Below are 12,443 nucleotides of genomic sequence, written 5' to 3'. Positions count from 1 at the left end.
CTATTTTATGTTTTTTAAAATATATCCTGTGTTTGTACATCTTTCCCCCCAACCCCTTCAGAATGTAAACTCCTTGAAGGCAGAGACTTTTGTCTTTGTACCCAGAACAGTGCCTAGGAACATGGTAAATGCTTAATAAATGGTTGATGAATAACTGCTTTTTAAAAGAAAATTACCTTTCAATATTCACTAGTCAGATGCAAGTATAATAACAAAAATACCATGTTATCAACCTTAATTTCATTTTATTGTATTTGATTTTTCATTTACTGTTGTCATTTTGTTGAAATTCTTCTCTTGTAAATCATTACTATAAATGTTTCCTGTTGTTATTATTCAAGTTACCTTGAAGTGATTTTAAAAATTATTCTTCAATGGGACAAAAACAAAGCAGGTCCAGAGCTGAAGTAAAAGTTATCTGAAAACTACATTTATAAATTAGCATCTTCTTTTGTGGTTTAATTTGAGCAATAAATAGAAATCATTTATTAAGGGTTTAGTATTCATGAGGCACAGTACTAAGCACCGAGGCACAGAAGGTTCCTGCTCTCAAAAGGCATTTATTTTAATGGGGGAAACAACATTTAAAGAAACAAGTATATATAAGATATGAACAGAGCTCAAGTAGCTAGAAAAATGATGACAGGCCTCATGCATAAGGTGGGATTTGAAATGAGCCTTGAAGGAAGCCAGGAAAACTCAGGAGATAAGAAGAGCATTGCAGGCAGGGAAGAAAGGCACAGAGACAGAAGATGGAGGGTCATGTGCTAGGAACAGCAAACAGGTCAATGTAGCTAGATGGGAGGGGGAGCAAAAGGGTGCAGAGTCAAGTCAACAAGTATTTATACAGCATCTACTACATGCTAGCTAGTGTTAAGCTATGGGGATACAAAGAAAGGCAAAAATAGCTCCTGCCTTCAAGGAGCTCACAATATAATGAGAGAGACAACATACAAACAAGATATATAAAGCATAAGTAGGAGATAATCTCAGAAGCAAGGAATTAACATCAAGGAGGACAGAGAAAGGTTTCTTGAAGGAGGCAGAATTTTTGCTAAATCTTGAAAGAAACAAGGGAAGCCAGAAGTAAGAGCTGGGGGATGGTCAGTGAATATGCACAGTCAGGAGATGGAATGTCTTATTCAAGGAACAACAGGAAGGCCAGAGTCACAGAGTCACAGAATCACAGAGTATTAGAAGACTGGAAAGGGAGGAAGAACCAGGTTGTGAAGAGCTTTAAATGCCAAACAGAAGCCTTAGCATTTGATTCTGGAGTAACAGGCAGCCATTGCAGTTTACTGGGTAGGAGGGTGACATCATAAAGACCTAGGCTTTGAGAAAATTTCTTTGGCCACCAATAACCCAAAATGACAGAAATACAGGACATACTATATAAAGATTACACCCATATCCTCTAGGATTGATACAACAACATTTAAAAAAATGCATTACCCCATACATTTTCATAACACCAATTAACATGAAGTTTCCACATGAAAGAACAGAAAGAAGATTTTTTATAAAACCACAAAGTTCTATTACAAAGAACTTACTTTTTTCATGTTAAAGGCCACCTTGCTTGTCAGCACCTCCCCTCAACCTCCTTTTGTTCTCTTTTGTGTTTAAATGCTTCAATAACTGTTTTCTTTTTTATATCACTATCACTTAGCTCCCCTTCCCCCAATCCTCCTCTATTTCTTTTTAAAAATCCCTTGTGACTAATAAGCAGGGCTAAACAAAACAAATCCACACACAGTGTTTAAAAATGCATTTTACAACAGCACAGGAGGTAAGTAATAAGTTTCATTATTAGTCTTCTGGATTTGTGGTTGGTGACTGCATTTATCAGAGACAACTTAAGTCTTTTCAAATTTATTTTTTTTTATCATGTTGTTATTGTACAAACTGTTCTCCTAATTCTTCTGCTCAGCATAAGTTCATATAAATCTTCCCATATTTCTCTAAATCCAACCTTTTCTTATTTCTCATTGCCAATAATATTCAACTGCATTTATATATTGTAACTTGTTCAGTCCTTCCCCAGTAGATCGACACAAATTATTTTCCAGTTCTTTGTTACAACAAAAAGTACTGCAAAAAATGTTTTATACATATGAATTCTTCCTCCTTTTATCTTTGATCTCTTTGGAATATAAGTAATGGTAACAATGGGTAAAAAGATTGGTGACTTTGGGAGCTTTGAAACACAAATTGAACAATTAGTAAATAGTTACTGAAATAGTGATAACATCTTCTCTAAGAAAAGAGCTACCCAAAAGGATAATATTTTGTCAGGCAGTATGCTGGAGTGAAAGATCAGTTCAGAAGACCTGGATTCAAAGTCTACCTCTGACATCTGCGACCTGTGTGACCTTGAGTATAGTCACTTTTCTTCTCTGGCCTCAGGTACATAAAATGATGGGGAAGGATATTCTGTTGTATATAAAGTTGTAAAACTTGTTTTTTCTAATATTTTGATAACTGAATTTCAATATAATTGGTTTCCTTGTAATTCTAAGTATTTTATAGATTTAAAAACATTATTCTGAAAAGGGGTCTACAGGCTTCCGATTGTCAAAGGAGTCCATCACACACACACACACACACACACACACACACACCAAACCCTTAAGTGGATAGGTGGATAGGTAATTAGACAGAAAGGCAGACAAAGCTGCCATTTATTAGGTATATGAATCTACAAAGCTACTGAATATGTGGGAAAATCCTCTTTGTACACAATCAAAAAGATTCATGTAATAATCATATATATTTAATAAAGCTTTGTTCACTTTAAAATAAATTAAACTAATTAAACCCTATTAAGGTCTGCTATTAGAACAAAAGAGACTTCAAAGAAGATTTGGTGAGACACTCAATGCCGATCCTCAGCTCCCATGAATTCAGGGTAACAATAACAATACATTACACATGTGATAAGCTTTATTTTACCCAACAGAAAATACAGACTTACATCTAAGCTGATAAAACAGTAAAAACACTACTACTTTCTCCACAGGACCTCTACCCTCAGCCAGAGAAACCCCCAAACTTACAGTAATACCTTGGGTTGAGGTCAACCTTCTACCTGAAATTTTCTCTACTTAATCTAAAAAATGAATGACCTACATGAACACACTATTACTTGATTGATCCACTAAATTTTTCTCAAATTAAAGGTAGTTAATAAATTTTATATATATATATGTACAGATATAGATATATAGATATGTAGTATACTAAGAATAAAAATCTTTGAAGTTTTTATAGGTTATATATTTCTAAAATAATACATGACAATATTTTGCATATTTCTCCTGTCCTGCTGTATAGTGGTTAAAATAATAAGCCCTTCTCTGTAGAATACTTCACAGGATCAGAGATCTAGAGCTGTATTTTTTACAGTTGAAGAAACTGAAACCCAGGGAAATTAAATGACTTGCCCATGGTCACACCAGGTAGCATAAGTTAGAAGCTGGATTTGAATCCAGGTCTTCTAACTCTTAAGGCTAATGCTTTTCTTTTTTCATTGCGACTTCAGAATTAGCAATAAACTGTCACATTTTATTTTAACCATCTAAGAAATAAAACATTTCGAATGGTGTAAGAGGTTTATATGCTCTATGATCAAAAGAGCTACAACACTAGAAGTTGTTTAAAACTAAATTAACAACTAATAACCTAACATATACATGATAATAAAAATTTTTTCAGAAATTACAGATGAGGAAAGTGAGTTCCAGAGAAGTTAAATGACTTGCCTAATGTCTCACAGGTAGTAGACATGACAGGCGGGATTTGAATCTAGGTCCTCTGACTTCAAATCCCAGGGTCTACCAATTATATCAATTAACAAATATTTTCTAGCAACCATTATGTGACTAGCCATGAGCAGAAATGTTAGAAATGGGCATTTCAATCAAATATAATATTGATCAACTTTGTCAGTGTTCTTTCATATGAACAAGAATCTCGAAGGTGAAAAATGGTTGACCACAAACCAGTGCTTAGTAGTGGAAAGATCACTGACTGAGGAATCAGAAAAACCTAGGTTCCTTGTCCCATTTCCATTTCCTCCACTTTTTGTGATTGGGGGCAAATCATTTAATCTCTCTCAACCTCAGTTTGTCTTATCTGTAAAATGGTGAGGATAATAGTGCTATATCTGCTTTACAAGGTTGTCATAAGGAAAGAGTTTATTTATTTTTTTTGGTAAACGTACAAGTGCTGAATAAATGTAAGACTATTAAAAACATAAGAGAGTATATTTAGAGCTAACCATAACTACTTATATATTTTTGGTAGTAAACACATTACAAGAATTACTTAGAAAATGGTAAATTTTGGGAAACTTGTTAGGACATGGGATAGCTAAGTGGTGCCGTGGACAGTGTCAGACCTGGAGTCAGGAAGACTCATCATCTTGATTCCAAATCTGCCCTCAGACACTTAACCAGCAAGTCACTTAACCCTGTTTGCCTCATCTGTAAAATGAGATAGAAAAGCAAATGGCAAATCACTCCAGTACCTTGCACATAAATTACTGTTTTAATAAATGTTTAGTGTCTATTGATGTTAAAATGCTTTAATAAATGTTTATGGATTGAGAAGAATTAACGTAAGTTGTGATTCTACTAATAATGTTGGAATTGAACTTTATTATATACAACAAATTTTTACTTAGCTGACACCATCTGGGAATGAGGTGATGAGGACATCTATACTACCTAGCTAAATAAAACTCAGCAATTTAAACTAAACCATGTAAAACTTATTATCTTAATGGAAATCTTTCAAGAATAAGATTGCACAGATGTAGTTTCCTGGTTTGGTAAATTAAGCATATTCAATACTTCCACTTTCTTGACTCTCACCAATTCTCAAACCCTTGTAATCTGGCCTCCAACCCCAATATATTTCAAGATCATGGATGATCTGCTAATTCTAGTAGTTTTTAAATTGACCTCTCAGCAATTTCTGACAATCTCCTAAACACTTTATCCTCCCAGGCTTCCTACACTACTATCTCTTAATCTTTCTCTTACTCTTCCAACTGCCCTTTTCTTGGTGTCCTTAGCTGAAACCTATCTACTTTCCTCCCATTAAACGTGGGCTAACTGCCTATCTCTTCACTTCCTCCTCAGGTAATCCCATCGGTTCAAGATTATCTCTATGCAAACCTTTCAAATCTATTTAACACAAATCCTTCTCTTGAATTCCAATCTGATATTATCTGACTCCAACTACTCAGGTTTACACCTTAGAATTGTTCTCCCCTCTTCCCTCTTTCCCAACCTCTATATCTAATCAGTTGCCAAGTTTTGTTTGAACTGTGTCCAAACAATTCTTATTGCTATCCCCTTCTCTCTATACAATCCCTTCAGGGCCTCCATCACCTCCTACCAAGACTACTGCTATAGTCTAATTGGTCTCCCTATACCAGCCTTAGCTCTCTTTAATCTATGTTCCACAGATATGTCAATTGATATTTGCATGTGATATTTATATTTTTTTAAGCCAAAAAGTTTATTATACTCCAAGGCATCAAGCAGTTGGAATGGGGCTGGCAGACAAAGCACGGGAAAGCTATAGTGGGGCCAGCCTCAGAATTTCAACTTGGAGGAGTAAAACGATTTACATGAGGATAAGACAATCCCGATTGGTAGACCTTTTAATGAGGATGTGGGGTTAATGTCTTTTAGCATTACTGGGAGATAGAATTAGTACTAAAGAGATGGTATTAACCCTCAGGTGATGAGAGTAATCTACAGGAGATGGGATTAGTCCTAAAGTGACCCAAAAGTTGAGAAAGGTTAAAACATGGAGGGTCACTCAGACTGACTCTCTCCCAATGGCTGACTTTATATAATTCCCTTTAGTGTTAACCATACTCATGGGGTAGCACCACAATCAGACCAAAACAGTTATCTTCATCATCCTAATTTCTGCTGTTTATGACAAATCAACTTGAGTAAGCATTAGTGGCTATAAACCAGAGGACTTAAACTTGCAACAGGAAACAAGTGTACTGTGGCTATGGGTATTACAAAAATCATAATCCCATGTTTTCTTCAAAGTCATAAAAGTCAAACAAACTTAATTAAACAGTCATAATCTCATATTCCTTAAAAAGATAAACTATTGTTAAATAGGCCTTGTAGATAAACTAAATCAGGCTACAGATTAAACCACTTAGAGGGCTCACCTAGTACTAATCTGAGGAGATTTACATATCACCAAAGTCACCTAGAAAATTCCAATATCTGACTTTATTATCCTTCTAATCAAAAATACGCAATGGATTCCATTTGTTTCTAGGATAAAATGCAAACTCCTCAGTCTGTCATTGAAAATAATCCAAAATCTAGCTCCACCTACTTTTCCAATATAATTTTACAATTACTCCCCTTCTCATACTCTCTAGTTCAACCATCCTACATGTTACTGGTTGTTGTTGTTGTTCATTCTTCATTTTCCAATAGGACCAATAACATCAAGGGTGATGTCTTGACTTAAATTTGAATTGGATTTAAGTGAGGCAGAGTTGCTCAAAGTCATCAGCCTCACTTTCTCTTCCAGTCATTGAAGTTCAGCAGCAAAACAAAAGTCAGGATGATTGGTGATGGCCCGGAATGCAGTGGATGACCTTGTCATCTTCACCTTTGAGGTCTGACTAAGCTCTAAGTGCTCCACAGTGCCTACTTCAACCTTATTCATAGCTGTTGGAACAAATTGTTCTCATCTGCCCATTCTGCCAAAAGAATTCTTTACATGCTTAGTGTAGACATCCCCCTAATTCACAGATGGGTTTGAGGCCTATGAGTTACCTTCAGCCTGGTTTAGCCCATCTACTGAGATGGTTTTACCAGAGTGTGATCTGCCAAAGACCAGCGTATATATGGAAGAAATTCATGCGGAAGACAACACAATACCATGGACACTGAGGGATCAACATATTAGGTATCTAGAGGATAGGAAGATACTGAAGCCTGGAAAAAAATATCAGATCTTATTAATAACAGAAAAGTTAATCAAGAAAACATCAATGACTACTCTCCTACACATACAAATGTGCTTTCTCTGGAGGTAGTTTTTGAGGGAAAAGTACTAAGGTTCAGGAGACACAGTAGAAAGGGATTTAAGAGGAAGTGGCGATATGTGAAAATAAAATATATCAATGCAAACAATTTTTAATCTACAAGATGTGCTGTATCAATCTAGTTCAAGCTTGTTTGTCACCTGATATGGATAGCATTCTACTGCCTTGGTGATCAAATCAGCTTCAGAAAGGTTACATTATCATCTCTTTGCAGATAACTCCCAAAGGAGGAGGAGGAGGAGGAAGAAGAAGATGATGGTGATGATGACAAGATATACCTCTAGTCATAATCTCAACCCTGAAAAACCCAGTTCAACATAACCAATTGCAAGCTATACATTTTTACATCAATGTCCCATCTGTATCTCCAACTCAATGTCTCTAAAATGGAATTAATGTTTGCTTCAAAATCCATCCCTCTTCCAATCTTTTTTTTTCCGTTTTCCAATCTTCTACATTTTTGTTGTATCTCTATCATTCTAGTCACTAGAGTTTGCAACCTTGCAACTATCCTTGACTCTTCCATCTCCTTCACTCCCCAAATCCAAGTCTAGTAAGGGAGATGATAGCATTTTTCTTTGGTTGCAGGTTTCCTCTTGGATAGTAGTGTTTTCCTATACTTCCTAATACCTACTAGGTTTAGTATCTCAAGCCCAATCAGAATGAATTATGCAAAAGAAACCATACACAGAAATACTTTTTCTCTAACATTTTCAAACATGTAAGTTCTTCCATCTAACCATATTAGATAAAATGGTCTGTCATCCCTACATTGTTTCTCATGTCCTTTTGATGGCCTTTCAAAGATGGTATAGAACAGATCAAAAGGTCTCCAGGTAAACTTGTGTTGACAGTACTTTGATTTATACACACTTGGCTAAGTCTTGAACTTATATATGAATTTATTCATGCTCTGGCCTAATTGTAATTGAAAATGAAAATAGTATTTATAAGCAGTTGACTGAGCCATTTGTAGTTTTGGAGGTGACTTTGGTGTTTCAAAACAAGATACAACAATTCAGTTCAATTGGATAAACATTTATTAAGCACCTACCACAAGATCTCTGCTCTCCAAGACTCTTGGGGGTGAGAGGTTGTATAATATATACACAAATAAATACATAGCAATACAAAGTAATTTCAAGAGGGGTAGAGTGTTAGCAACTCAGAGAGGAAGAAAGGTCTCATGGAGGTGGAACTTCAGTTGGAGAAAGAGATATAAGAACAACACAGAAATAGGTTTGAGAAGACTTGGCAGCATCACAACCTGCCTAATATACTTGTGACCCTGAAGACTAAGTAGAAGGTTCAGCGGACTCAGCATGGAACATTTTTTTTTAGATACATGCCTATGTAAATGCTACCTAAGCTTTAGTGTTGCTGACATTATCGATATAGGACCATAATTACATTTTTTATATCCATCTTCCCATGGGTGAAACTTAACAATTAGAACTATCCAAAAGAGGAACACATAGTCTTATGAATAGTAGGTTTCCCCTCTCCCCTACTAGAAGTCCTTGTAGATGAAAACTAAATGACAAATTGTTGGGAATGCTATAGAAGTGATTCTTGGTCAGGTGAGGTATGGATTGAGCTAGATTACCTGAGATCATTCCCAAACATGAGATCCTGTGATTCCTGCAATGGAGGTCCACGATATTATTTAAAGAAAGAGTATTGGGGTCAGAGTAGCAAATAAGAAAGAAAAGAGCCAAGCCTAAGAAAAAGTTATAGTAGCCATCCTGGAAAGATCACCACAGTCTGAGCCAAGGATTTGGTTGCTGTGATGGACAGGAAGATTTATCACTATTTAGCAATGTAGACATTATTGTACCTATTAAAATACTTGTCTTTAAAATGATACTGTGGTATCCATTGAGCTTTTTAGAAAGAGCTAAACACAGATCACTAAATATAAAGTTGACAACCAAAGACTGGACAGATTCTGAATGCCTTCTTAGAGAAAATGTTTGAAAAAACAATTAAGAAAAGAGAATAATAACAAACCAATCACTACTAGAAAAGGTAGCTGGACAACTAATCTTCCTGTAACTTTCTCTACATTCATGTTCCTCAGATATTGTTTTATCTGGAAGGAGACATTTGAAGACTACAGCCATGCCATCTCATTTTTTTTTTTAATCTAGGGCAACAGTTTCCTATGTTCAAAATGTAAGAATACATTTAGAATCTATTGACTCCTGATATATGTATTTAAGTGCAAACTTATCTCTTAGAGGGGAAAGTTAACTTCTCCCTCTTGAAACAAAGTATCTAGCTGAAACAAGTGCACAATTCCAATAATACAATCCATAGTAAAATATTTAGTATCCCACAGAAAAGTCAAAGGTGGATGTAGGCACAGTCCTATAATTATAATATGGAAGCTGAACCAATTGCTACATTCTGCTTTACTTTGCTCCATATATTTATGGAAAAAATAAGTTTTAATTAGTCAATTTAGTCCTGTCAAAAAGTCATTATGGAATTTCTCTTGTTCTGGGTGAACACTTGCAACACTAACTTTTACTCTAATATATTACTAAAATATTTTAATGAAAATAAAATGATACCTTTTACTCTGATATTTCACTGTAATCCCATCTTCAGGTTCCATGCTTACAGATCTCCTTATCAGCGAGATAAAATTAAGATAAAGTCCTTCAGGCTACTTTATATGAATTCCACAGTATCAATTTATTGTACGAATATATATTCACACTGTATCAAGGATTGTATTTAAGTAAAGTACAACTTTTAACATGTTTCATTCAAGGGAAAATGCAAGCAAGTTTCTTTTTATTTTCAAGGAAATCACATGCCTCACATTTCATTACTATTCCTGAATTATATGGCACCTTTAAAAGAATCTGGAAAAATATTGAAAGGGCTTTCTCTCTACAGAGCTATATCTTCCCATGCATTTTACATTGGAATTTATTGTTAACTGCAAAACAAGTAACGATTGTTTCTGGGACACCCACTCTTTTAAATTACAACAGACACATGACTTTATAGTGGAAACAACAACCCCCAAAAGAAGGAAAGGAACTGCTGAGATTTCCAAAATTGTCTGTCATTGGTTTTTGCAGATTTCAGTGACCCCGAATCTCTGCATTTCATTCGAGCATCCCTCCCCCGCCCCCGGCTCGGGAATCCTTCCCTGGGGTTTCAGGCTCCGTCCAATACCTTCACCACCAACATTTCCTTCCCTCTTTCCCACCTCGCCCCCCCCACACCTGTCACAAGCAGAAGCCCGGATCCCTCGGCCCGCGGCCCCTGCCCTCGCCCAGCCCCTCCTCCGCCTTCCTGCGGTTGCTTTCAGCGGCATCCCCCGGGCTGTCATCACGGACCGGGGACCGGGGCCCCTGGGCCGCGCAGAAGAGGGGCGGCCGCCGCCGCCGCCGCCGCCGCGGGAGGGCAGGGCCGGGGGAGCCACTCACCGTGAACCGCTGGTCGCCCACACTCCCCACGGAGAAGCAGTGGTCCCCGGGGTTCACGGCCCCGGTCAGGACTTGGTGCAGGTTCATGTCGTCACTGCCCCCTCCGGCCGCTCGCTCCTGCCTTCACTCCTGCAGCTGGGGCCGGGGCAGCCTCATGCCCAAGGCTGGCGGTGCAGGGAGGGCGGGGGCTGGGGGAGGACGGCGGCTGCTCCTCCTAGGGCCGAGGCGGGTTCGAAACCTCCTGCGGCGGCGGCGGCGGCGGGCGCGCAGACCTGGAGCCGCTTCTCTGGGGCCCGCGGCTCATTCCGAGCCGCGCAGCTCAGCGTAGGCTAGGGGAGGGGAGGACACGGGACGGAGGGGAGGGAGAAGAGGGGGCTTGAGGGAGGGAGGGGCGGGGGCGGGGCGAGGGAGCACTGCGCTGCTCGCGCGCGCACCTGTCACCGCCCGCACAAGACAGCTCCGGAACCACCCGCGCCGGGGCTGCCGCTCTAGGTCGGGCACTTGCCCGGGAACGAGCAGCCAGCACTGTGGGGCCGGGAAGTGGGAAGAGTGACTTCCTCTTCAGCAGCTGGAATCCGGCTTCCGTGGAATCTGGGTGGCGTAGTAAGCCCACAGTGGCTCTACGCGCCACTTCCCTGACCTGTCCCTTCTCGGCACCGGTCTTCATCACCCGTTTCCCTCCCGCCTCCACTGGCCTCGATCGTTAGGAGTGCGTCTCTCTCCCCCAGCAAGAGACGTATCGCGAGATTTTCCGCGGCTTGGGTCTGATAGGGCGGGAGTTGTTAAAGGGACTTACAGCCCTTGTCATCTTCGTAGTGAGTGAATCGAGAGGCGTGACTCCGTCCGCTTCCTCCAGGTTGACCAATCCCCTAATTGAATGCTTTGGGCTCCACCCAGGGTATATGAGTTGCGAATCGATTTGGTGCTAGTGGGCAGCCGCACTGCGCAATATGTGGTTAAATCTCCGGGGAAGGAATGAATGGAGGAGAGTGGGGTTTAGTTACCCGATTATCGGTCATAAGCTCTAACTTCTTCTGGCTAGGGGACGGGAAAGCTCTGCAGCTAAACCCGAATGAAATAAGTGTTTTAATTGGAACTAGGGCTGCTGACCTCTTCTAACCCACGCCTCCTCCTTGACTACAAATCCCATCATGCAATCTTCCCCTTTGGGTGGAACACGCTAGTGTCCTGAGTGAATGTGACCCTTGAAGCAGTCTTGCAGCTAGATGCATAAGTGCCAAATTTATATGAGCGTTTCAAACTATAAATATGTGTTGCAAAAATATGGCAATTCAGGTAAGCTTAGAGACTAAGCAAATATAATAGGGTGCTCTTTTATCAACCAAACTTCTTTAATTAGTACCATAAAAACAATGAACAAAGCATTTATTAAGAGACAGCCACTAAGTAATGGGGATTCAAAAACAAAAATGAAACGATACTTGCCCTCGGCGAGTTTATATTCTTTTGGGAGAGACTACCACATAAACATATCTGCAGATTCATATGAACTCCTAAGAGAGATCGGACTATTGGAACTCTGGGGCTCATTGTGCCCCCACTTTAAAGTAGGAATCTGGGGGAAATTACTTAAACATATTTTAGGAGGGTCTCATGTCTGGGCCTCTCTAAAAGGAATAACAGAGTCGTTCTCAAAGAAACCTCTCTGTATCAGCTGTAGGATGACTCTTCCACAAATGAAATCCTTAAAGCTAAAGATTCATAAGCCCACATTGAAAAACACTTAAAACACGAAACACTAAGGTATATAATAGGAATCTGATACTTAAAACATGACGCACTTTGTTGGACTGCTGAACAGTCATTTCATTTTAATCTCAGATCTGCACTGTCTGAGCAGTTTACTCAAGGTATCTGTCTAGCAAGTCATACTCAAA

General features: G+C 38.9%; 1 protein-coding gene across 1 annotated transcript in view; it reads right to left on the bottom strand.

Annotated features, from left to right (window-relative positions):
- Nucleotides 1-10,699, bottom strand: part of DMXL1 (Dmx like 1) — a 122,694-nt gene extending 111,995 nt beyond the window's left edge. The window contains exon 1 of the mRNA XM_027874639.1: nucleotides 10,546-10,699. Within this exon, the coding sequence (XP_027730440.1) occupies nucleotides 10,546-10,632 (87 nt within the window). The 5' untranslated portion in view covers nucleotides 10,633-10,699. The remainder of the gene's footprint in view (nucleotides 1-10,545) is intronic.
- Between the last annotated feature and the right edge of the window lie 1,744 nt (nucleotides 10,700-12,443).

Source organism: Vombatus ursinus, unplaced genomic scaffold, assembly GCF_900497805.2.
Source record: "Vombatus ursinus unplaced genomic scaffold, bare-nosed wombat genome assembly UNPS02014807.1, whole genome shotgun sequence".
Taxonomy (NCBI): domain Eukaryota; kingdom Metazoa; phylum Chordata; class Mammalia; order Diprotodontia; family Vombatidae; genus Vombatus; species Vombatus ursinus.
Note: the sequence above shows the minus strand (reverse complement) of the source record. Positions and strands in the feature narration are given on the sequence as shown.